Source organism: Trachypithecus francoisi, unplaced genomic scaffold (assembly GCF_009764315.1).
Source record: "Trachypithecus francoisi isolate TF-2019V2 unplaced genomic scaffold, Tfra_2.0 Lachesis_group11, whole genome shotgun sequence".
NCBI classification, from domain to species: domain Eukaryota; kingdom Metazoa; phylum Chordata; class Mammalia; order Primates; family Cercopithecidae; genus Trachypithecus; species Trachypithecus francoisi.
Window position 1 is genome coordinate 29,818,227 of NW_022681456.1, and position 27,937 is coordinate 29,846,163.

The following is a 27,937-nucleotide window of genomic DNA, read 5'->3' on the forward strand; positions in this document are numbered from 1 at the left end:
AAAAACGGGACACAGCTGCCCAAATACTGTGCTTTTCCCACAGTCTTAGCAACTGGCAGACCAGGAGATTTTCTCCTGTGCCTGGCTCGGTGGGTCCCATGCCCATGGAGCCCTGCTCACTGCTAGCGCAGCAGTCTGAGGTCGACCTGTGAGGCTGCAGTGTGGCTGGGGGAGGGGCATCTGCTATTGCTGAGGCTTGAATAGGTAACAAAGCAGCCAGGAAGCTCAAACTGGGTGGAGTCCACCATATCTCAGCAAGGCCTACTGCCTCTACAGTCCCTACTTCTGTGGGCAGGGCATAGCTAAATAAAAGGCAGCAGAAACTTCTGCAGACTTAAACATCCCTGTCTGGCAGCTCTGAGGAGAGCAGTGGTTCTCCCAGCATGGTGTTTGAGCTCTGAGAATGGACAGACTGCCTCTTCAAATGGGTCCCTGACCCCCATATAGCCTAACTGGGAGATAGCTGCCAGTAGGGGCTGACAGTCACCTCATACAGGTGGGTGCCCCTCTGGGACAAAGCTTCCAGAGAAAGGATCAGGCAGCAATATTTGCTGTTCTGCAGCCTCTGCTGGTGATACCCAGGCAAACAGTGTCTGGAGCAGACCTCCAGTAAACTCCAACATACCTTCATCTAAGGGACCTGACTGTTAGAAGGAAAACTAACTAACAGAAAGGAATAGCACCGATATCAACAAAAAAGATATCTACACCAAAAGCCCATCTGTAGGTCACTAACATCAAAGACCAAAGGTAGATAAAAACCACAAAGATGGGGAGAAACCAGAGTAGAAAAGCTGAGAATTCTAAAACTTAGAGCACCTCTTCTCTTCCAAAGCATTGCAGCTCCTTGCCAGCAACAGAACAAAGCTGGATGGAGAATGACTTTGATGAGCTGACAGAAGTAGGCTTCAGAAGGTCTTTAATAACAAACTTCTCTGAGCTAAAGGAGTGTGTTCAAACCCATTGTGAGGAAGCTAAAAACCTTGAAAAAAGGTTAGATGAATGGCTAACTAGAAGAAACAGTGTAGAGAAGACCTTAAATGAACTGATGGAGCTGAACACCATGGCACTAGAACTTCATGACACATGCACAAGCTTCAATAGCTGATTCGATCACATAGAAGAAAGGGTATCAGAGATTGAAGATCAACTTAATGAAATAAGGTGAGAAGACAAGTTTAGAGTAAAAAGAAACAAACAAAGCCTCCAAAAAATATGGGACTATGTGAAAAGACCAAGTCTACATTTGATTGGTGTACCTGAAAGTGATGGGGATAATGGAACCAAGCTGGAAAACATTCTTCAGGATATTATGCAGAAGAACTTCCCCAACCTAGCAAGGCAGGCCAACATTCAAATTCAGGAAATACAGAGAACATCACAAAGATACTCCTTGAGAAGAGCAACCCCAAGACACGTAATTGTCAGATTCACCAAGGTTAAAATGCAGGAAAAAATGTTAAGGGCAGTCAGAGAGAAAGGTGGGTTACCCACAAAGGGAAGCCCATCAGACTAACAGCAGATATCTCAGCAGAAACCCTACAAGCCAAAAGAGAGGAGTAGGGGCCAATATTCAGTGTTCTTAAAGAATTTTCAACCCAGAGTTTCATATCCAGCCAAACTAAGCTTCATAAATGAAGGAGAAATAAAATCCTTTACAGACAAGCAAATGCTGAGAGGTTTTGTCACCACCAGGCCTGCTTTAGAAGAGCTCCTGAAGGAAGCACTAAACATGGAAAGGAACAGCCAGTACCAGCCACTGCAAAAGGATGCCAAATTGTAAAGACCATCGATGCTATGAAGAAACTGCATCAATTAATGGGCAAAATAACCAGCTAACATCATAATGACAGGATCAAATTCACACATAACAATATTAACCTTAAATGTAAATGGGCTAAATGCCCTAATTAAAAGATACAGACTGGCAAATTGGATAAAGAGTCAAGACCCATCAGTGTGCTGTATTCAGGAGACATATCTCATGTGCAGAGACACACATAGGCTCAAAATAAAGGGATGGAGGAAGATCTACCAAGCAAATGGAAAGCAAAAAAAAGCAGGGGTTGCGATCCTAGTCTCTGATAAAACAGACTTTAAACCAGCAAAGATCAAAAGAGACAAAGAAGGCTATTACATAATGGTAAAGGGATCAATTTAACAAGAAGAGCTAACTATCCTAAATATATATGCACCCAATACAGGAGCACCCAGATTCATAAAGCAAGTCCTTAGAGACCTACAAATGACTTAGACTCCCACCCAATAATAATGGGAGACTTTAACACCCCACTGTCAATATTAGACAGATCAATGAGAAAGAAGTTTAACAAAGCTATCCAGGACTTAAATTCAGTTCTGCACCAAACGGACATAATAGACACATACAGAACTCTCCACCGCAAATCAACAGAATATACATTTTTCTCAGCACCACATCATACTTATTCTAAAATTGACCACATAATTGGAAGTAAAGCACTCCTCAGCAAATGTAAAAAAGCAGAAATTATAAGAAATTGTCTCTGAGACCACAGTGCAATCAAATTAGAACTCAGGATTAAGAAACTCACTCAAAACTGCACAACTGCATGGAAACTGTGCAACCTGCTCCTGAATGACTACTGGGTAAATAACAAAATGAAGGCAGAAATAAAGATATTCTTGGAAACCAATGAGAACAAAGACACAATGTACTAGAATCTCTGGGACACATTTAAAGCAGTGTGTAGAGGGAAATTTATAGCACTAAATGCCCACAAGAGAAAGCAGGAAAGATCTAAAATCAACACTCTAACATCACAATTAAAAGAACTAGAGAAGCAAGAGCAAATAAATTCAAAAGCTAGCAGAAGGCAGGAAATAACTAAGATCAGAGCAGAACTGAAGGAGATAGAGACACAAAAATCCCTTCAAAAAATCAATGAATCCAGGAGCTGGTTTTTTGAAAAGATGAACAAAATTGATAGACTGCTAGCAAGACTAATAAGAAAAGAGAGAAGAATCAAATAGATGCAATAAAAAATGATATAGGGGCTATCACCACCCATCCCACAGAAATGCAAACTACATCAGAGAATACTATAAACACCTCTACACAAGTAAACTAGAAAATCTAGGAGAAATGGATAAATTCCTGGACACTTACACTCTTCCAAGACTAAACCAGGAAGAAGTTGAATCTCTGAATAGACCAATAACAGGCTCTGAAACTGAGGCAATAATTAATAGCCTACCAACCAAAAAAGTCCAGGACCAGATGGATTCACAGCTGAATTTTACCAGAGGTACAAAGAAGAGCTGGTACCATACCTTCTGAAACGATTCCAATCAATAGAAAAAGAGGGATTCCTCCATAACTCATTTTATGAGGCCAGCATCATCCTGATACCAAAACCTGGCAGAGATGCAACAAAAAAAGAGAATTTTAGACCAATATCCCTGATGAACATCGAGGCAAAAATCCTCAGTAAAATACTGGCAAACTGAATCCAGTCACACAGCTAAAAGCTTATCCACCACGATGAAGTCAGCTTCATCCCTGGGATGCAAGGCTGGTTCAACATACGTAGATCAATAAATGTAATCTGTCACATAAATGGAACCAATGACAAAGCCCATATGATTATCTCAATAGATGTAGAAAAGGCCTTTGACAAAATTCAACGGCCCTTCATGCTAAAAACTCTCAATAAACTAGGTATTAATGGAACGTACCTCAACATAATAAGAGCTATTTATGACAAACCCACAATCAATATCATACTGATTGGGCAAAAACTGGAAGCATTCCCTTTGAAAACTGGCATGAGACAAGGATGTTCTCTGTCACCACTCCTATTCAACATAGTGTTGGAAGTTCTGGCCAGGGCAATCAGGCAAGAGAAAGAAATAAAGGGTATTTAATTAGGAAAAGAGGAAGTCAAATTGTCCCTGTTTGCAGATGACATGATTGTATATTTAGAAAACCCCCTCATCTCAGCCCCAAATCTCCTTAAGCTGATAAGCAACTTCAGCAAAGTCTCAGGATACAACATTGATGTGCAAAAATCACAAGCATTCGTATACAGCAATAACAGAGAAACAGAGAGCCAAATCATGAGTGAACTCCCATTCAAAATTGCTACATAGAGAATAAAATACCTAGGAATGCAACTTACAAGGGACATGAAGGACCTCTTGAAGGAGAACTACAAACCACTGCTCAGCAAAATAAAAGAGGATACAAACAAATGGAAGAACATTTCATGCTCCTGGATAGGAAGAATCAATATCGTGAAAATGGCCATAGTGCCCAAGGTAATTTATAGACTCAGTGCCATCCCCATCAAGCTACCAATGACTTTCTTCACAGAATTGGAGAAAACTACTTTAAAGTTCATATGCAACTAAAAAAGAGCCTGCATTGCCAAGACAATCCTAAGCAAAAAGAACAAAGCTGGAGGCATCACGTTACTTGACTTCAAACTATACTACAAGGTTACAGTAACCAAAACAGCATGGTACTAGTACAAAACCAGGTACATAGACCAATGGAACAGAACAGAGGCCTCAGAAATAACACCACACATCTACAACCATCTGATCTTTGACAAACCTGACAAAAACAAGAAGTGGGGAAAGGATTCCCTATTTAATAAATGGTGCTGGGAAAACTGGTTAGCCATATGTAGAAAACTGAAACTGTATTCCTTCCTTACACCCTATACAAAAATTAATTCAAGATGGATTAAAGACTTAAATGTTAGACCTGAAACTATAAAAACCCTAGAAGAAAACCTAGGCAGTACCATTCGGGACATAGGCATGGGGAAGGACTTCATGACTAAAACACCAAAAGCAATGGCAACAAAAGCCAAAATTAACAAATTGGATCTAATTAAACTGAAGAGCTTCTGCACAGCAAAAGAAACTACCATCAGAGTGAACAGGTAACCTACAGAATGGGAGAAAATTTTTGCAATCTATCCATCTGACAAAGGGCTAATATCCAGAATCTACAAAGAACTTAAACAAATTTACAAGAAAAAAACAACCCCATTGAAAAGTGGGCAATGGATATGAACAGATACTTCTCAAAAGAAGACATTTATGCAGCCAACAGACACGTGAAAAAATGCTCATCATCACTGGTCATCAGAGAAATGCAAATCAAAACCGCAATGAGATACCATCTCACACCAGTTAGAATGGTGATCATTAGAAAGTCAGGAAACAATAGATGCTGGAGCGTATGCGGAGAAATAGGAAAGCTTTTAAGCTGTTCATGGGAGTGTAAATTAGTTCAACCATTGTGGAAGACAGTGTGGTGATTCTTCAAGGATCTAAAACCAGAAATACCATTTGACCCAGTGATCCCATTACTGGGTATATACCCAAAGGATTATAAATCATAATACTATAAAGACACATGCACATGATTATTGTGGCACTATTCACAATAGCAAAGACTTGGAACCAGCACAAATGTCCATCCATGATAGACTGGATTAAGAAAATGTGGCACATATACACCATGGAATACTATGCAGCCATAAAAAAGGATGAGTTTATGTCCTTTGCTGGGACGTGGATGAAGCTGGAAACCATCATTCTCAGCAAACTGTCACAAGGACAAAACACCAAGCACCGTATGTTTTCACTCATAGGTGGGAATTGAACAATGAGAACACTTGGACACAGGACAGGGCACATCACACACCAGGGCCTGTCGCGTGGTGAGGGCTGGGGGAGGGATAGCATTAGGTGAAATACCTAATGTAAATGACAAGTTGAAGGGTGCAGCAAACCAACATGGCACATGTATACCTATCTAACAAACCTGCATGTTGTGCACATGTACCCTGGAACTTAAAGTACAATAAAAAAGAAACAAACAAAAAAAAAAGAAAAGTAAAAAAACATAAACCTGACATAAAGAATTCAACAACAACAACAACAACAACAAAAAGCTGCTTGATTCAACTTTCACTGTGGGTAGAGTGAAGAAAAATCGTAACCATAATTTTCATAACTACAAGCTAGCTCTCATAAATGCTTGAGTCCTTATTCATGCCATGTATTTGAGGGTCTGAAAAAAAATTTTTAACTGGAGAATTTAATTTAAAATGGCCTGAGGCTGGATCATTTCTGGGAAACTGTGAGTTAAACATATGCCTTCAAGAATTTTCTTAAATTTCTTATTAGGGCTGTTTTAGGTTCAGAGCAAAATTGAGAGTAGAGTAAACAGATACCCCTTACACTCTATGCCCCCACACATGCACAGCATTCCCCATTATCAACAACCCAGTCAGAGTGGTACGTTTGCTACAATTGATTAACCTACACACATCATCACCCAAAATCCGTAGTTCACATTAGAGTTCACTCTTGGTGTTTGGAATTTTACATATAAGGTTCAAACTAAAACGAGAAACTCACTGTCCAAAATCACAATACCCACAAGCAAAGAGGTAGTCTAATTGAGAGACAACAGAAATAACAGACACCAATTTTAGACCTGCATAGATTTTTGATATCATCAGAAATTGAGTATATTTACTGTATTGAGAGGAAAAATAAGTTCAAAAATATGAGCAAGAACCATCTAGATGCAATAAAGTAAAATCAGTCAGACTGTAAAAATAAACTTATAGGAGTATACTTTAAATTAAAAATTCAATAGGCAAGTTAAATAGTAGGTAAGAAAAACCTGAAAAAGAGTTTAATGAACTGGAATGTAAATCTAAAGAGATTGTCCAGTGGCTAGAAAGATGGGAGAAAAAAAGAAAAAATAAACACAAAGAATAAGTTAAAAGACATGGAAAATAGAGAAAAAGGTCTAGCAAATTTAATCAGAATTCCATAAAGATAATAGAAACATAAGAGATAATATTTAAGGTGATAATGACTGAAACCTATCTCAGAATTATTCAAAGATACATATCCTAACATACAGGAAGTCCAGCAAATCACAGACAGGATACATAAAAAACAATTCACATCTAGATTCACCAAAATGAAACTAAAAATCCACATTCATATACACACAAAAGATCTTAAGCCACAGAAGGGACAAGCAAGAAGACTAGAAACAAAACTAAATAAAGCAAATGCAAAACAAAATCCAAAACACTGTAGAGAATAGACATTGGCAACAGTCTTACCACCATCTTTACAACAGAAATAATGAAAACTATAAGATGGTGGAAATTCATATGCACACAAAAGATCTTAAGCCACAGAAGGGACAAGCAAGAAAACTAGAAACAAAACAAAATAAAGCAAAATGTAAAACAAAACCCAGAACACTGTAGAGAATAGACATTGGCAACAGACTGACCACTATCTTTACAACAGAAATAATTAAAACTATAAGATGGTGGAATAATACCTTAAGTGGACTGAGAGAAAATAATTGTCAACCTAGAACTGCACACCCAGCAAAACTGTATTCAAGTGCAAGGATAAAATAAAGACATTTCGAAACAGACCTGAGAGTTTACTACCAGTAGACCCTCACTAAAGGTAATTCTAAAGGATTTTCTCTATGAAGGAAAAATGTAATCTCAGATAGATCTGAGATGCAAAAAAGACTGATTATGAAATATATTGGTAAGTGTGTGCATAAATCAAGATAACAGTTGACTGCAAAAAATTAGAACAATAATAGTGACAATGTCTAACTTGTGGGGGAAAAGACCAGCAATTTAGAGAACTAACATATTGGACAACAACGGCTTTGAATTTGGCAGTGGGTGGTCAGTGTTAAAGAACCTTGTTTTATTTACAAGAGTGTTAAATTTATTAAATATTTAGATTGTAAGTTAGTATACATGTTTTATTATAAAGGTAAAATTGTACTAATACCTTCCAAGACATAGAGGGGGAGAAAGTAGAAAAAGAAAAAGAAAAAATAATTTAGTCAATTCTAAAAGTGTAGGGGCAGAAAAAACCCAAACAAAAACCAGAAGAACCAGGACAAGTAGGTAAGTAGAAAGCACAAATAAGATGGTAGAAATTAAGTTCAAATATATACATTATCACAGTAAGTAGAAAAGGGCTAAACTTCTTAGTTAAGAGTGCCAGACGGTGTTTTTTTTTTTTTTTTTTTTTTAAGCGACTCGCTTTATGTTAATTTTAAAAAACACACCCCAAATTAGCCGGGCTTGATGGCGGGCGCCTATAGTCCCAGCTACTCAGGAGGCTGAGGCAGGAGAATAGCGTGAACCCGGAACCAGAGTTTGCAGTGAGCCGAGATCACGCCACTGCACTCCAGCCTGAGCGACAGAGAGAGACTCCGTCTCAAGAAAGCAAAAACAAAAACAAAAACAAAAAAACCCACCCCAAACCATAAGGAACACAAATGTTGAAAGTTCAAGTATGGAAAAAAATATGTAGTAAACCCCCAGGAAAATGTAGCCCACAAAAATACCAATTAAAAAAAATTTAGAAAGAATGTCTTCAGCATTTGACTTCTGTCCTTCCTTTTATTTTTAAATAGGGACAGGCTCAATTTATTTTCTTCTGTTGAGATATGAGTAGGATTAGGATGTGACAGACTCTTGATCAGTTAAGACTTTTATGGTATGGTATACATTTCTTCAGTTTCATAGAGGACAAGTTTTTCCTTATTTACTTTTGGGATTTTTTTCATGACAGAACAGAGTAACTGAAAATATTCCTTTAGCCACATACATAAACCCATGTTTTATTTTTGGATATCACTTATCACACTATGGCATAGGTTTTATTGTATTAGCAAAACTAACAAGAAAACTGCTGTAGCTATATTAACATCAAACTAAACACTTTCTAAGGAAAAAAATTGGTAGAGATAAAGAAGAGAGTTATATAATAAAATGATTTATTAAGAAGATGTAACTCTAAACTTTTATGCAGCTAATTATAAACTCTCAAAATTACAAAAATTGACTGAACTATGGAAAAAAATAGAAAGACTAGAAAGACCCAATACATTAGTGGGAGATTTTAATATATCTTTGTCAGTAATTAACAGATGAAGCAGATAAAAAAATCAAGGATATAGATGATATGAACATAATTAATAGGCTTGATGTAATGAATAGTTATAGATTACATCCAATAATTTGAAAATATTGAATCTAAGCACATATGAAACATTTATTAAAATTAGCTACATGGAGACTGTAAAATTGTACTCAATAAATTTCAGAGAATTGATATCAACAAATCTTATTTTTGGATCAAAATGTAACCAATTTAAAAATTAATAGCAAAAAGATAATTGGGAAATACCATACATTTAAACAACATATGGGTTAAGAAATCAAAATGCAAATTCAAAAGCATTAGAAATGAGAGATAATAAAAGCATTATATTTCAAAACATTGGAGGCAGGCAAAGTAGTATTAGAGAAAAATACAATTATTTAAATACATTGGTAAAGAAGACTAAATAGTGAATTAAAAACACAAGAATAGCAGAATAAGCCCCCAAAATGTATAGGAAAGAGAATGAATAATTTAAAACAAACACCCCCCATGAAGAAAAACTAATGAATTAGAAAATCAACATGTAAAAAGAATCCACAAAGGTAAAAGTTTGTGCTTTGAAAAAATTAATAAAATTGACAAGCCTGTGGCAATATATGTCAAGAGAAAAATGAGAAATGCATTATAAATAATAATGAGAATTAAAATAGGAACATAATAGAATAGAATTTTTTATGCTGAATAGATTAAAATATGTGTGTATTATATACATTTTAAAGACAATGAATCTGGAAATCTAGAAAATAAAATAATTTATTTGAAAAATGCAGTTTGCTAAAACTGACTCAAAAAGAAATAGAAAATATAAATAACCATATAATCATTAAATAAATTGAATTAATAGTTTAAATTTTCCCCACAAAGATAGCATCAGAATAGGTGATTTTTACCAATACTGTTATTCAGATATTTAAGGGGCAAGTAATTTAAATCCTATACAAACTCTATCAGTGATTATGAAAAGAGAATATTCTCCAAGTATTTTACAGCTAGCATAACTTTGACACTAAAATAAGGTAAGGACATTATAAAGTGGAAAAAGGCAATTTCACTTGTGATCATTGAAGAAGAAGAAAAAAAGCAAAATAAAATATTAACAAACAAAATTTAGCACTATCCAGCACTATGCTAAAAAGAAAATACATTATGACCACGTTGTTTTTTATCTCATGAATGCCTGCTTCATTTAATATTGGAAATTTTATTAATGTGGCATCACTGCAGCATCATTGAAAGGAAATATACAATCTTCTTAACAGTTGCAGGGGAGATAGTTAATATAATTTGCTCTCTGTCTCTAATTTAAAACCAAAAACTTTTACAAACTAGGAATAGAAGAAAAATTGTTTGATTTGATAAAGGCATCTGCAAAAATATTAAAACATGACAAATATCATATTGGATGAGGAAATGTATGAATTTCTGTTAACATCAGAAACAACCAAGCGTATCTAACTTCTGTGAAGACTGAAACTTACACTATTTTGGGGCTGTGATTCCTGAGTGTTAGGATTTATTGACCTGTTGATATCACCTCCTCTTATTTTTTGCAACTCCACACCTAATCTTTTCTTTTCTTTTTCAACCCTTTAACACCTCTGTAACCAATATTCCTTGCCTTAACTTCTCGTTGGTTGAACTATCTCAAAACTCAAGCTTCAGAACTACAAATAAGAAATTATGTATTAAAATGAATATGAGGAAAAAATGCACAAAAAGTATTGGAGACTTAGAGATTTTGGCCTTTCTATTCTGAGATCTTTTAGAACAATTTATTGGAAATGCTTCCCAATTTCACTAGGCTTCCCTTTCTATACCTATAATACCCTGCAAATCCTAATAACTCTTGGAACTCACAGGGGTCTGTGCAAATGAGGGCCTAAGTTTTATTTGCTTCCTGAGGACCTAAGCTATATGTTTTAGAGATGTAAACTAATGCAATAAGACAAAAACTTAAAGTTCAAAAATTTGAATAAAAAGGAACAAAGCCATTACTATTACTAGGTGATACAGTTGTTCACATCAAAATCCCCAAATAATCAACAGACGTATTTTTTGGAATTAATATGAAAGCTTAGCTAGCTTGCTGTTTTAAAACAATGTATAGAATTAAATTGCATGTCTATACTTTGGAAATTATTAGAAAGATGATTTAAAAGACATCATTACAGTGCAACCCACACTTCCCCCAGCCAACCAACCAACCAAAGCAAGCACCACCTAGGATTATATCTTGCAATAGATGATCAAGAACTTTATGTAGAAACGTATAGAATTTTATTGAGGCCAAGGTGGGAGTATTGCTTGAGTCCAGGAGTTCCCGACCAGCCTGGGCAACATATTGAGACCATGTCTCCACCAAAAAAAAAAAAAAAAAAAAAAAAAAAATTATTGAAAGTCATTGGCAAGAAATACTATGTTTATGGATAGGATGATTCTGTCTCTTAAAGATGTCATTTTTTTTCTCTATTATTATCATTGCATCATTGTAAACCTGCTCTTCTTTCTCCATTCTTTGTTTATAGGGAGTTGAACTTGTCAAATTAGTGTCTACAGTGATATGTATGAAACAAAGGGAAGAAGAATTCTTGCTAACTATCAGACCTTTTGCAAACAGGATGCAGGTAATGAATAAGAGATACTACATTTTCTTATTTTTTTTTAGGTTAATAGGTTTGCTCCATTTCAGCCACTAATTTTGATTCTTGATTCAGTGGCATTGATACTATATTTTAGATAATCCTCTTAGTTTCCATATTTATCCATACTCACATCATTGTAAATTACAGTATAATTTTAAATGCCTTCATAAATTACTTTTTTCCCCATTGTTAGGGACACATTACATTTATGCTAGGAAAACTTAGAAATGTGTTGTCTTTGCTATTATTTATTTCTTATCTTACTAAGGTAACCCCACACCATTAGGATTGAGGCACATGTGCTCACTTTAAAGGTACTGATTTTGTTCCTAAGAAGTTGCACAAGCCCGGGCTTTTAACTGAAGACAAACTTTTCACTGACATATAAAAAGCTACAAATGCTCTCATAATGGTAAGAATGATTCTGGGCCGGGCGCGGTGGCTCAAGCCTGTAATCCCAGTACTTTGGGAGGCCGAGACGGGTGGATCACGAGGTCAGCAGATCGAGACCATCCTGGCTAACATGGTGAAACCCCGTCTCTACTAAAAAAATACAAAAAACTAGCCAGGTGATTCTGTATTAGTTCTCTGTTGCTGCTATAACAAATTACCACAAACTTAGTGGCTTAAAACAGTACAACGTTATTATCTTCCACTTAGTTCTGTAGGTTCAGAAGTATGATACAGGTCTCACTGGGTTGAAATCTAGGTGTTGGCAAGGTTTCATTCTTTTCTACAGACTTTAGAGGAGATTGTTTCCTTCCCTTTCCAGCTTCTGAAGGCTGGCTGAATTCCTTGACTCCTGTTGCTTTTACTCCATCTTCAAAACAAGTAACAGAGGGTTTAGTCTTCCTCACATCACATCATTCCAACCTCCTCTTCTGTCTCCCTCTTCAGCCATTATATTGGATTATATTATTCACTCTTCTGTGGCTCCCCTTCTGAAAAGTAAGCTCCCTTAGGGTAGAAACTTGGTCAACTTTGTTCTCCTGTGTTACTCAGGGTCTAGCTCTGTCTGGTACATAGGAGCTATGATGCATGAAAGAATCAATTTTTAAATTTCATCCCTTAACATCACATTTTTTTCAGTAAGCTGGATCACAGTGAAATCTCTATAATTTGAATTATGAGCTGAATTCAAATTGAAGTATGAAATCTATGACTATTGTACTTTGTTATTTCACTGAGAGTGCTATTTGAGTAGCCAGATTTACAACTGACATCAGTAAGTAATACTCAATGTGATATATTAAGTATCTTTCTATAAATACCCTACTATTGATTTTATTCTTTTGCAGTAGGGATTGATAATAATAGTGATGAAGACAATTAGCATCATCTTTGCTAGCATTTATGGACTATTTGCTATGTGCCATTAGTAGGTTCTTTTCATTATTTAATCTTCTCACTCCATGAGGTCATAAAGTACACATTTACTCTTTTGTCCACCCAAGAAAACTATCCCCCTTACCCAACACTTCTTTTGGGAAACTGCTTCTCTCTATTCCCCGCAAATGGTTTTGGGAACAGCCCAAGCACAATCCTTTGGCCTCTTGGCTATCAAGATGGATATAGAAACCAGTCTGGACCAGTCAGAATCCTTTAGTGGGAATCCAATAGTTAACGTGTAATCCATATCAAGCCAGAGTTCTTCCTCTCAGTTTTTGGACTCATTATGGGAAGAGAGAGTTTCCTTTCCTCTTGGGTCCAAAAATGGCAAGGATATAGCCTGAAACTGCTTGTGGGTTGTGGCGAATTAGAGGAAATGGATCAGGGACAGGAGTCAGATGTCCTGACTTATGTAGTACGTGGTCTCATTTTCTCCATTTTATATATGAACAAACATGTCTCAGAGCTGTTATTTTCCACAGGACAAATACCTTGTAAATAGCTAGTGAATGGGGGGGGATTTTATCCCACATCAGCCTACTTTCATTGTCTATATTTTCTTTAACTTTGCTGTATGCTCTGACATCCTAGCCACTTATTCTTTCCATTCTTCCTGCTTTCTGAAAGCACACAGCAAGGAAATGCATGCTCTGTATTTCTAAAAAGGTGTTTCTTGGACAGTTGCTCATCTGTACATCTTGTACTTGAATATGTTCACTTGAGGGTCTAGGGCTGGAATGACAAACAGGCCCCATCTTTCATGTTAATTGCAGGAGAATAAAAGTGGCTATCTACAGCTTTGTGTTGAGAAGGATTCTGAGGCTTCATCTGGCCTAGCAGAAAAGGAGGAAAGTGAAATAAGAATATGAGCTATTAAATTTGCTCAAAATGTTTGATAATTCAGATTCTCTTTTGGAAATACGGAGTTGCACTTTTCAGCATCCAGGAAGTGTTGAATCAAAGACTCTTGTTTTTAAGCTCAAAAAATATTTTGTTAGCCAGGGACTCAACCTGTGTACCAAACCAAATTCCTCAACGGTCTCTTCACCATGGAATGATGACATCTTCTAATGAACATCTTCCTTTGCAAAATGCCCAGACAGTTCTATGCCACAACGATAGGAACAGCAACATGACCTGAATTTAGATTCTGGAACTGAATGTCATTTATTGGGACCACTCTTTTTCGGTGAGAGAGATGCTAAATCACAGCCACCCTGAGAAAATTGTCATGCACTGGTATTGTTGAACATTTTCTAACAATCAAATTGGGCCTCACATTTTGTTGGTTGGAAGTTCCATTTCTTCATCTTTGGTCCAAGTTACTTAGCAATGACCAATCAAACTATGTGCCCACCATATTGTTTTGCATGTTTGACTAGAACATTGACAGATTAATAGGAAGGGTAAATAGCAGAGCACAACTGCGGCGGCCCAGTGTGGGGCAGCAGGATTGACTGCTCCGGACTTTGTTGTGTTTGCTCAGAGGAAGCCGCAGCAAAAGCCTGCTGGGATGAGGTGACCTGGGTCATGGGCATTTGTTTTTTGTCTCTATAGAAAACAATTGTCTTCTCAATGGAAGATGGCTTTTTTCTGAGTCTACATGGTTTCACCAATGAGGAAGCATTTGCCATTCCAGCGTGCTTGCTAAAACACAGTCATACAAATAAAAAGGCCACACAAAAGTTCAAATTTACTGTATTTTTCAGAGACTCCTTTGACTTATGTTAACCAGGAGAGAAGCCTAACTTTGGAAAATTTATCTTGAGGGTCTCTAAACCTTCGTCTATTTACTGCTAATTCCCAATATTTGATGTTTAGAATTTTATGAAGTTTCAAAATCCAGCTACCTTTCCTTCCCCCATAGTTCATGAAGGCAGAACCCATTAACATGTAGCACTGTTGATTTTGTAAACCCTGGCTTCGGTAAACATTTATTTTGATTTCAAAATTGCTCTACTCTGAATTGATATGAATGAAATACATTAATAATAAAGGAAAATCTACTTTGGATGAGATTTAATTAATCAAAAGTGGTGACTTGATTTAAAAGCTAGAACTGTGTTTCTGATTGATAGATTTATTTGAGCATGACTAATTTTACATTTACAAATTTATCACAGTTCTTTAGAAAAAGATTTACTTTTAATAAAAGACTCCAAAGGATTCCACATGGATTTTTGATGAATTATTCTTGATCAATCTTGATGTATTTTATACACACACCCACACGCGCGTGCACACACACGTATACATACATACAGACATACATAGAGATAGAGACAGAGATTAGAGACAGAGAGGGATCAAGAATATATATGTTCAGTCAGCCAGACTCTCTTCTTGATCTGGTAGGAATGAAGAGGGGGTCAAATGGCACTCTACAATTTTCCTTTTCGGTAATTTTAATTCTGCTTTGTCATGTCTGACTGGTGCTACTTTCCAACCTTTTCTTCCCCTTCACTTTCTCTTCTCTTTACTCCTTTGCTTTTTTGTCCCTGCTTTCCTAGAGCTTAGGGCTTAGGAAAGTCATGAAAGTGTTATTGGTGGTGGTTGTGGAAACCATTTTAGTTTCTGACTGCCCACTTCAGGTCCCACTGAGCTGTTTCCACTTCTAAAGCTGAAAAACCACCATGGGATGGGGTGGTGGATGGTGGTGTACTCTAAACAATGAACCAAAACCCCCTCAAAACTCAAGGAATAAAAACCTCTCAGTGACATTAAAAGCTAAGACTAATCTGAGTATTAAGAAAAATCAAGACATCTGCACAGATATGATATCCTTTTTATTCATTTAAAATTAACCAGTATTTATTTATTTTTTTTTGAGACAGAGTCTCGCTCTGTCACCCAGGTGGTGTGCAGTGGCTGGACTTCAGCTCACTGCAAGCTCCACCTCCCGGGTTTACGCCATTCTCCTGCCTCAGCCTCCTGAGTAGCTGGGACTACAGGCGCCCGCCACCACACCCGGCTAGTTTTCTTGTATTTTTTTAGTAGAGACGGGGTTTCACCATGTTAGCCAGAATGGTCTCAGTCTCCTGACCTCGTGATCCGCCCGTCTCAGCCTCCCAAAGTGCTGGGATTACAGGCTTGAGCCACCGCGCCTGGCCACCGGTATTTATTATGCACATCCTCTGTGCTACTCAGAGGATAGTTTCTGCCCTCAGGGAGTTGAGAGTCTTGGGTTGAGGCATGGGGAAAGATATTTATCCAAAGAGTTATAATATGGCATTCTCAATTCCCCATTGAATTAATTATAATACAAGGATGGGGAGTGAGCCCAGGAGACTGGTACCGACTCTCTATTTTCAAGACACTGGAAGATGCATGTGGTTTTGTGGCTCTTTATTAGACTAATTTAATCTCATTTGCAAGGCATAAAACAAATAACAATTGTCTAACTGATGCCTGTACAATAGAAACATGGTAAAACTTGGGAAAGAGCCTTGAACTGTAAGTTTTGTAGGGCAGAAATTGCACCTGTCACATTCACTGTATAGAGTGAGACTGGCACTCCATGAATATCTGTGGATTAATGGATAGATGAGAAGCCTTAAGACTGTAGTTGCCATTTATTGGCTGTGTAACTTTTAGCATGGCCTGGGGTCTCTCTGACTATCTGTTTCTTCACCTATCAAATGGTTCTGCGATACCTCCCCACGTCACAGTATTATTATAGGATCGAAGCCTATTTCTTTAGCATCCACTATATGGGAGGCACTAATCTTAAGGATTACATGTGTTGACTCATTTCACCTTCATAATAGAAATATGAGGCAGGTACTATTATAATTATCATTCCCATTTTACAGATGATTATGTGTCATTGGTTCTTTGTCAACTATAAAGTACTGTATTAATCAAAGAAATGGCATTGTAATTATTATTTCTAATATTCCAAAAGGCAAAAGCATGCAGAAACCCTCTATGAAGTTCTGTCTCTTGTCTGACTCTGTCTGTGTTACCCTGCCTTCCTCCGAAATTTATAGCATGAGAATATTTTGGGCATCCATTTTAATTAAGGATATTTGGATGATGCAGAAGTAAAAACCCTGCAAATCTCCTCCAGAAAGAAAGATATATCTTCATTTTGAATATTTGTGCCCTGGAATTGCAACCAAAAAGCCACCAGAAACTGCTGCCATGCAAGAGATGAGCTTCTCTTTGACTCCATCTTCCCCATGGATACAAGGCCTCTCCCTGCTTCTCTATGAATATATGTTCCATTCTTTTTTCCCTTCCACATGGCTTCTTCTGTTTCTTCATCACTGTGGTTTGTCCATAACTGCTATGGCGTTTCCATCCCCAGTGCTGTCTTGTGCACTTTTAATTCTACTCTCACAATTCTTTGGCTTATTTTCCTGTCATTCTAAGTGCTGAGATTGGTCCAGCTAATTTTCTCATGCTCTGCCATATCACAATCATCTGGTCAGCTGATGGTCCAAACATCTAGAGCAAGGAGGGCAGGCAGTGTCCTGAGCTGTGATCCTGCTGAGGGCTGTGGCGGTGGTTGTTCTGTCCAACAACTGAATATAAAACATAACTGAGGTATCAATTTTATTGTTTGCTAAATGTACCAGATAGGCTTTTTATTAAATAGTCTCATATTAGAAAGAGAATTTGTGAATAGAGATTTTAAGCTTGTTTCTAATTTTAAAAATTGAGTTGTATTACAACTTTTTTGTTTTTAACCTATAGATAGTGACCTTCAGTTTACAAGAAGAAAAGAGTTTTGAGGTAATGACCTCTCAGATTTTAAGTCAAATGGGAGAAGGTAGGGAAGTGAATTTTTAAAGTCTCTGTGTTGTGATCAATTTGCAGCAGGTTATGCAATCAATTTCATGGGTTACTATCTACATTTTTAAGAAAGAGAAATAGATTGGAAAAATAGAGAGGTCAATGTGCTATATACACAGTAAGATGTTTCTTGTTTCCTGATACTTTTATTTCAGTTATATACATGTGGGTATTTATTGGCCATGATGTAAGATGTATATCTTACCATGGGATATAGACCAAAAGATTGTAAGCTACCAGTGTAGAGGTTAAAATCTGGGTTTGGGGTCCTATGACCCTGGGTTCAAATCCTGGCTCTACCATTTAGGGGCTGTGTTACCTTACAACTCCAAACCACAGTTTTCTCTTCAGCAGAATAGGTTAATATGACTTACCTCATTCAATCAAGATGCTAAATCAATGTGAGGAAAGTGCTTAACATACAACTTAACATAGCTTATTTTGTTATTTTAAATGAAATTGACTGCTGTTGGCTGTTTAGGTTAAGTAAGGGAAATTTCTGGAAATGCTTTACATCAGAGATATGGGTAGGAATTATGAACAAGGATAGGAAGTAGAGGAAAAATAAAAAGCAGAGAGAACATCTCAGACATTTTAATGCCAACAGAAAAACCATTTCTAGGTCCTTTCATGTGTTCTAGGTGACTTTCAAGTCTCTTTTTCAATGCAATCATGAAACACATTAATATTATATATTGTTATGAATGCAATGATCCAATCCACAGAGATTCTGGGAAGAATGATGGGGACACTGGTAGCCCACAAGTTGAGTAAGGAAAGGAAAAAGTGGAGAGCAAGCCAGTGAGACATGATCTATTTCACCTCTTTTTTGTTGCACTTCAAATGCCCGAGAACACAGTAGTATAAAACAACAATCATTTTATTATGCTCATTAATTGTGTGAGTCAGGAATTCAGACAGAGCACAGTAAGGATGACTTTATTCTGCTCCATGATATCTGAGGCATTCACTGGGCAGACACAAAGGCTGAGGTTGACTCAGATGGCTGGGGACTGGAATGATCTGGAAGCTTCTTCACTCACACGTTTGGCACCTGGGCTGGGGTGATTCGAAGGCTGCGTTCAGCTGGAACTGTAAATCAGCACGTCTACTCAGGGCCTCTCTGTGTGGTGTGAACTTCCTCATCGTACAATGGTCTCAGGGTATTGGTGCTTCTCACAGGATGGCTAATATCTCCAAGAACACGTGTTCCCGAAAGAGAAGGAGGGAGATCCATTACCTTTAATCACCTAGCCTCACAAATCACATAGCATCATTTCTATACTCTATTGGTCAAAGCAGTCACAAACTTGCCCAGATTCAAGGCTCCCCTTCAAAGATCCTTTCTCTCATTGGGAATAATTGAGAATTGCATGTAAAAATTAAAAAGGAAGTTTTAAAAGGGTGGTAACAAGCAAAATCTTTAGTTGTGGCCTTTATATCTTCACATTCTCACCATGAATGAACCATAGACAACTTGGGTAAATAGAGAGAGACCATGAGGAGTCATTTATGTTTAACTGTAGATGGTCTCTTGAGATATCTTCAGAATGGACTGAGCTTCCTAATGATACTTGTTTGGTTAATTCTGAAACAACTTCGTATTTCTTGACTTTTCCCCTCCAAAAGGTAAGGTTAAAAAGCTGCCAGATGTCAGGAGCACCAGCCTGGGATGTGTAAAAGCATTGAAAAATTAGTGGAGAAAACAGCTTTACCAAACCACAGTTAAAAGTCTCCTCCACCTCTCCATTCTTTCCGCATTTTAAAGCAGGTTCTGTCTTACTAAAAATCTCTATTTAGGAGCACTGGGATGGGAAGTAGAAGAATTCTTGGGTTTTAGTCCTGAGTTCATTACTGCAGAGTGGCCTGGGCAAACCATTTCACCTTCAGTATGTTCCATGCTCTTTGAGGTCACTTTCAGTATTCAGTGGCTCATTTTATGGCTTTCCAAATGGCCCAAATATGTTAATTTTATGAGCAAACTAAGCTATACGTAATGCATTTTGTACACATAAACTGAAAATGTGACTTTCGATCTGTCATTTTACCTGTCAAATTAGCACAGATTAAAAACTCAATGTTGGTGAAAGTGCATTAATAAAGGCCTCTCTCACCATGTGGCCGAACACACTGTCTAATCTGTGTGACTTTTCTGCAGAGCAATTTGACTTGATTTTATGTATCAAATATGTTGAAACATCCATGCCCGTTGATTCCACTTATCCCTTCTGAGAATCTGTTTTAAAAACCTAATTAGAGTGGGAGACCAAGATTTCTGTATAAGGATGTTCACTGCTATGTTATTTATAGTTATGCAATAATGGAAATCACCTATGCTGTCTAATAATGGAAACATTTTATAACTTACAGTGCATACAAATAGTGATACTGTGTGGCCAAAAAATCAGATTTTCTTAAAAGAGTATTCATACACAATAAATTTGCATAAAGTAATTAAAGTCTTTATGGAAAAAAACTGGCAGGAACTGCATCAAGATATCTAGATACAATTATTGGTGATTTTGTCCCCGTTTGGAGGTCTTTCCGTTTTTTGAAAATCTGTAATGAATGTGTATTATTTTTATAATCAGAAAAGAAAATGAATGATATTGATATATGTTTTTATACATCACTTTCTTTTATTTGTGTTAATGCCTGCCTCCAAAAAAAGAGAGCTGGCAGGTTCATGCCTTCTTGAGTTTAACACTCATGAATGCTGTGCATTCTGCCCCGCCCCTTCCCAAACTCCCTGCTCCCTTTAACACCAATTGGACGTCCCATACTGGGAACTGGATCTGAGATGTGAAGGTGGTATAGGGCTGAGAAAGGGAGTCAGCCAGGAGGTCAGATGTGAGATCTCCTGGTGGTTATGCACTCCTACAGGCACTAGGCCATCTAAAGCCTGCATGTGGCCCCTGGTTGAAGGCCTCAAATCTACAAGGCTATTAGCTAGATTTTACTGGAGTAAATTACCCCTGCTTTGCAAGAACATTAACAAATTACCATGAAAATGCTGTCATCACCAGCACAAATGTCTCTCAAAGGCTCACTTCAGTGGGTTTTTTTTTGTCCCAACTCATAAGATTCACTTGTTAGTTCCACAAAAAGGGAAAACTGAATCTTGAGGTAATTTGCACTTTGGGTGAATTCATCCACCAGTTTTTTTTCCCATAGGGTTTGTTTTGTATCCAGGCTTATGCACAACTTTTGTAAGCAGCAATAGCAGTTGTGTGGGCACTTGAAATGGGAGAGAATTCTAAAGTCGCTGCATCGTGTTAAACACCAAGAATGGGGAGGATTGCCTCTTAGTCCAGAGTAAAAGAGATCTGAATTTAAAACAAGGAGAATTTTAACTTTAAAAGCCTGATTCTGGAAACAACTACAGGCTACAACTTGCATGTATTATAGTTTGCATTTTGAGGCTTACTAGTCTGGTTAATAAAATTACACAGCCATCCTATGAATGTAACTATTACATGCATTACATTTAGAGTCTTTGGATGATACACACCTAGTGAGTCCTCAGAAACCATACACAGGTTACATTTGGAATCCAGAATGGCAGGTCCCAATTATTAGGATGAAAACGATATACATCAATTCCTCTTTGAATGTTAGCATTTTATAATTGTCTGATCATTACATCTAATTAAAATTTAAAAGCAGGTTCAAAATCAGGAGGGTGGTTAAGAAAGTTTACTAAGTAATGGTATTTAACATAAATTTGTATAGGCTGAATTTACATTGTCAATTAGAGTTTGTTCTTAGAATGACTCACATTCAGAAATAAGTTGTTTTCCAAAGCACAGTGTATGAAATGTTATCTATTTTGGATTTATTAATTAAAGTTTGTTATTGGTACAAATTGTTTCCATTCCAAAATAGATGCAACTGGTTAGGTCAGTCAGAGACCCAGGAAGAAAAAAAAACCTAGCTTTCCTGGGTTGTTTTCTAATCTGCATATAGGTAGAATACCCCACAGAAGGGCTAAATATGTAAAGAAGAGAGAAAAACAACCCCCCCACCCCCCAAATGGATACATAGAAATTCACTAAAATACAAAGAAGTTTGGTTTTTAGTAATGTCAGAAAGTTCCCCAAATTAGAATAACTAGATCACAGCATACGTGAGGTTTTGTGTCATTGAAAAGCAGATCTTTTAAATTACATATGGCAGTGGGCATCATGATCTTGTTAATGCTTTGAGTCTCAGGATATCCTGGTCCAGTCATTTTAAGTCCTCTTGATATTTGGGCTTTTAAAATAGATACCATTTACTGAAGTGCATTGGCCCAAGGGGAAGTACAGCAGACATCAACCTACCTGTTCCACCCTCCAGCAGGTCCTGAGGACAGGACCCTCATTCCTACCATCAGGACTCTGCAGGCTCAAGGCTTGACTTGGAACCGTGTCAGTGCTTTCCTCTAATTGTATTTGGAGATGAGAACAGTCCCAAAGTGCACTGTGTGCAAAAATTTATATCCATCAGATCATTTTGCAGCGATCTCCTGTTTTTCAACAGGTGTCTTTGGAGCAAATACCTTTCTGTCCAGTCCCTATCCTCCCCATTAATACAATGAAGGATATTCTAAGTTGCAATATACAATGGTTATGTAATGATTAGGTCAATATGTGCATATTTTATAATTATAGTAAATAGCAGATCTTAATTTTATAAATAAAATTCTGGTAAATACATGGGATCTCAATCGGTGATATCCACAGAGAAGGAGAATGCTTTTTTACATAACATTATCCAATATGTAACAGACAATTTACAGTGGTAAATATTTGTTTTGCTCAGGTGTTTGAGAGGTTCAGCTACCTTGGTCTCGTTCTCAGCATGGCTCCCTCACATGTCTGTGGTCAGCCGTGGGTCCATTAGACAGCAAGGCTGATTTTGGCTGGGTATCGGTTGGCCGTTGACTGATCCAGGATGGCCTTGTCTGGGAAGACTGGCTGACTTGGCTCTACTCTGTCTTGCACCCTCTAGCAGGCTGACTCTACCAGGCAGAATATGCTCTGGCTAGAGCATATTCTCATGACAATGGCAGAGGGCAAGACTGAACAACTCCAATAGTGCTTCCCCTTGAAGCCTATGCTTGTGTTTGCATTTGATAGCATCACATTGGCCAAAGCAAGTAACATGGCTGAGCCTAGATTCCCAGTGGGAGTTGCCACAATGTTATATAGCAAAGGGATATGGATGCAGAGACAAGTGAATGACTCTAGCCCTAAATGCAATTAGTGTACCACATGGGGTAACATTTTAAAACATTTTATGGTTTATTTTGCAATAAGAGAGAAGAAGAGAGGAAGATGGAGAGAGGGAGAGAGAGAGTGAGGGAGAGACAGAAGTCTGTTTCTTTTTATAACCTATTGTTAAAAGTGATAAACAATTACTTTTGCTGAATTTATTCATTAGAAGTGAGGTATTACTTCTAGCTCATACTTAAGGGAAAGTGTTACTCAGGGTGTGAATCTTAGGAGTGAGGGATGGATCAGTAAGGAGTATCTTAGAGGCTGCCACTACAAAACCCTCTGGGAGACTCTGATGCACACCAAGATTTGGGAAATATTGCATTACTGTAAGAAGGCAAAGGGAATATTCAGAAAAGAGCTTGAGGATGTAGAAAATTTTACTCACGATGCAGTAATAAATAGCCTACCAAACAAAAAAAGCCTAGGACCAGATGGAGTTACAGCTGAATTCTACCAGAGGTACAGAGGAACTGGTACCATTTATTCTGAAACTATTCCGAACAATTGAAAAGGAGGGACCCCTTCCTAAGTCATTTTATGAGGCCAGCATCATCCTGATACCAAAGCCTGTCAAAGATACAACAACAAAAAGAAACCTTCAGGTCAATATTCCTGATGAACATTGATGCGAAAATACTCAATAAAATACTGGTAAACCAAATCCAGCAGCACATCAAAAAGTTTATCCACCATGATCAAGTCGGCTTCATGCCCGGGATGCAAGGGTGGTTCAACATGCATAAATCAATATATGTAATTCATTATGTAAACAGAACTAAAGACAAAAACCACACGATTATCTCAATAGATGCAGAAAAGTCCTTCAATAAAATTCAACATCCCTTCATGTTAAAAACTCTCAATAAACTAGGTATTGATGGAACATACCTCAAAATAAGAGCCATTTATGACAAACCCACAGCCAATATCATACTGATTGGGCAAAAGCTGGAAGCATTCCCTTTGAAAACTGGCACAAGACAAGGATACCCTCTCTCACCACTCTTATTCAACATAGTATTGGAAGTTCTGGCCAGGGCAATCGGGCAAGAGAAAGAAAGAAATAGTGTTCAAATAGGAAGAGAGGAAGTCAAACTGTCTCTGTTTGCAGATGACACGATCCTATATCTAGAAAACTGCATCATTTTAGCCCAAAAGCTTCTTACACTGATGAACAACTTCAGCAAAGTCTCAGGATACAAAATCAATGTCCAAAAATCACAAGCATTCCTGTACGCCAACAATTGACAAGCAGAGAGTCAAATCATGAATGAGCTCCCATTCACAATTGCTACAAAGAGAATAAAATACTTAGGAATACAGCTAACAAGGGACGTGAAGGACCTCTTCAAGGAGAAGTACAAACCACTGCTTAAGGAAATCGGAGGACACAAACATATGGAAAAATATTCCATGCTCATGGATAGGAAGAATCAGTGTTTTGAAAATGGCCATACTACTCAAAGTAATTTATAGATTCAATGATCTTCCCATTAAACTACCATTGATATTCTTCACAGAATTAGGAAAAACTACTTTAAAATTCATATGGAACCAAAAAAGAGCTCGTATAGCCAAGACAATCATAAGTAAAAAGAGTAAAGTAAAAAGAACAAAGTAAAAAGTAAAAAGAACAAAGCTGGAGGCATCATGCTACCTGACTTCAAACTATGCTACAAGGCTACAGTAACCAAAACAGCATGGCATGGGCACAAAAACAGACACATAGACCAATGTTACAGAATAGTGATCTCAGAAATAAGACTGCACATTAACAGCCTTCTGATCTTTGACAAACCTGACAAAAACAAGCAATAGGGAAAGATTCCCTATTTAATAAATAGTGCTGGGAGAACTGGCTAGTGATATGCAGAAAACTTAAATTGGACCCCTTCCTTACGCCTTGTACAAAAATTAACTCAAGATGAATTAAAGACTTAAATGTAAAACCCAAAACTATAAAAACCCTAGAAGAAAATCTAGGCAATCCATTCAGGACATAGGCACTGGCAAAGATTTCATGATGAAAACATCAAAAGCAATTGCAACAGAAGCAAAAATTGACAAATGAGATCTAATTAAACTGAAGAGCTTCTGCCCAGCAGTAGAAACTATCATCAGAGTGAACAGACAACCTACAGAATAGGAGAAAATTTTTGCAATCTATCCATCTGACAAAGGTCTAATATCGAGAATCTGTAAGGAACTTAAGTTTACAAGAAAAGAAAACATTAAAAAGTGGGCAAAGACATGAACAGATACTTCTCAAAAGAAGACATTTATACGGCCAACAAAAATATGAAAAAAGCTCAATATCACTGATCATTAGAGAAATGCAGGTCAAAGCCATCATGAGATACCATCTTATGCCAGTCAGAATGGCAATTATAAAAAGTCAAGAGATAACGGATGTTGGTGAGGCTGTGGAGAAATAGGAAGGCAACTTACAAAGCTCTTTTCTAAATATTTTTCTTCTTTAGATCCTTAAGATAACCCTGGGATAAAAAAGGGGTAGATAGTTTTATGACCAGTATTCTAGTTGTAGAAATGGAGATTCCGAATGGTTAATGGAATGTATTGGATACTTGAGGTGCACCAAATCATTTAATCCAAATCTCAGTGTTACAAAGGAGGGAACCAACACTCAGAGAAGTTAGGTGACTCATTCCAGGTCACACAGCTAATCAATTCAGAAGCGAGTCAAGAATTCAAGTCTGTAGATTCCTGTATCAGTACTCTTTCTACCACACTCTGCCACCTCTGTTCCAGTTCCATAAGTATAAATGTAGACATCACAAACACAATATCATTTATGTCCACATGTCTTTAAGTGTTATGGAAATATTTTATAATGCAAAGTGAGTCTGGAAGATAATCTATGGATTTTTTTTTTCCTTGTCAGAAATGTGTTATTTAACTTCTTAGCAGGCCTAAAATTTCCTGACTTTAATTTCTAAGCCCATAACGTTGTCTGTTCTTTAAAATGGACAATGTAACGCAGGATTATGTTGTTAGGGGATTATAAAAAAGCTCTTTGTCATCTTCAAAAGTAAGAGGGAGCTCTGATGTAGCTTAAAAAGTAAAGTTTGTTGCCTGAGCTAAGTGATTAGACTGCCAGTGGTCTTTTGCATTCTCTTCAAGCATATGTTTCAAATGGCATATTTGCATATGTGTAAGAATGTAAAATAAAATTTCACCATAATTCAATAAATAGGGTCCAAAAATTTTATTCTCATAAAGCATTGTATTGCTTTATTGAAGGTTAATAGAAGACAGTATTTTTAACCAGTCTGTACTGTCATAAAGCCCACAGACATAGAGAATAAACTGAATGGTATTAAGTTGTTCTACAATAAATCTACAACAGACTATAGATTGCACAGAGAAAATCCCAGATGATCATGGACAGTCGCTTCCTAACTTGCCTCTGACCCACTCCTCCCTGACAACAAGAACTGAAGCCTGTTAGAGGATGGGAGTCAGCACCAATGACCTTACACAGTATCCAAATTTACACCCTCTCAAGATTTTGCAAAATATGACATATGCATTTTGCTCACACATATATATTTAGTTCCCAACTTACAGATGGAGTTTCTTACTAAAGTCTGTTTATAAATAGGTTGTTTATAACTCACAACACATTTTCTCATAGAAATTCTCCATCCAAAAACATTTACTGAGTGCCCAAAGCTGAGCCCTCAAGCAGCTCCCATTCTTCTGGTTAGGTTCTGAAGCCAACTTCAGAAACCTTAAAGGGCAAAACTGCAGGTCCCATTGCACAGGAAAACAGTACTGGAGAGCTAGTCCAAGACTCCACCCTCAGGCCTCAGTACTGGACCCTTCTCGGCAGAGAGAGTGAGGTGCTGACCAAATCCGTTTACTCTTGCTCCTGTGCACAGAGCTGGACTGCATTTCCCAATGTCTCTTGCAGTTTGATGAGACCATGCGACTTGTTCTTTTCAACAAATATGTGTGGAAGTGATAATTACCATGTGCCAACCTGGCCCATAGTAATCTTTCCCAGGAATTCCTTTGCTCTCTCTCTCTCTTTTGTTCTGTCCAATATTTGGAAGAGGATGTCCACCAGTCCCTAGGGGTTGACCAAACAAAGGTCCGTGAATCATTGTATAAAGATTGCCTGCTATGTGCCACATGGATAGTTGGATATACAAAAATAAATTTCAATTGTGTAAAACCACTGAACTTTTAGGATTTATCCATCATAACAGCAAGCCTTAATACTCTTTATGAGTCCTGAGCCTTGGAGGTAAGCCACTTTGTACTGAACTTTTCAGAAAGATGGGGATGGCAGTAAAGGGGTGCAGTAAAGGAGGTGGCTCTGGGTAGAGGGCAGCTTTCAAGGTTGCTGAGGAGGCAGGCGTCTTGCAGTAGAGGTATGCAAAATGACAGGGGAGAAGGGTTCTCAGAAGTGGGTGATGGCTGAGCCATGAGTAAAGCCCAACTGTGGCAAGGGCTCCAGGTAGAGCAAAGCGAATGTCAAGAGAAGCTCTGTCTACACAGTGTGCTTCACATAAAGACCTTGTTAATTTGCAGTTTGGCTTTATTTAAGTGTCCCTTTTTGAAATATCTAAGTTTTCATTGAAAGTTGTATCTACAACAGGAGAAAATTGCAACCTATTTGTGTTAGGCCATTTTTGCATTTCTATGGATAAATATTTGAGGTTGGCAATTTATTAAGAAAAAAGGCTTAATTGGTTCATGTTCTGAAGAGTGTACAGGAAGCATGGTGCCAGCATCTGCTTCTGGTGAGGCCTCAGGAAGCTTACAATCATGGCAGAAGGTGAAGCAGGGACAATCATCTCACATGGT

General features: G+C 37.5%; 1 protein-coding gene across 1 annotated transcript in view; it reads left to right on the forward strand.

The window, feature by feature from the left end:
- CUNH12orf42 (chromosome unknown C12orf42 homolog) overlaps window positions 1–27,937 on the forward strand; it is a 185,398-nt gene that overhangs the window by 6,063 nt on the left and 151,398 nt on the right. Inside the window, exon 2 of the mRNA XM_033220867.1 lies at window positions 11,541–11,639. Coding sequence (XP_033076758.1) covers window positions 11,580–11,639 — 60 coding nt within the window. The 5' untranslated portion in view covers window positions 11,541–11,579. The remainder of the gene's footprint in view (window positions 1–11,540; window positions 11,640–27,937) is intronic.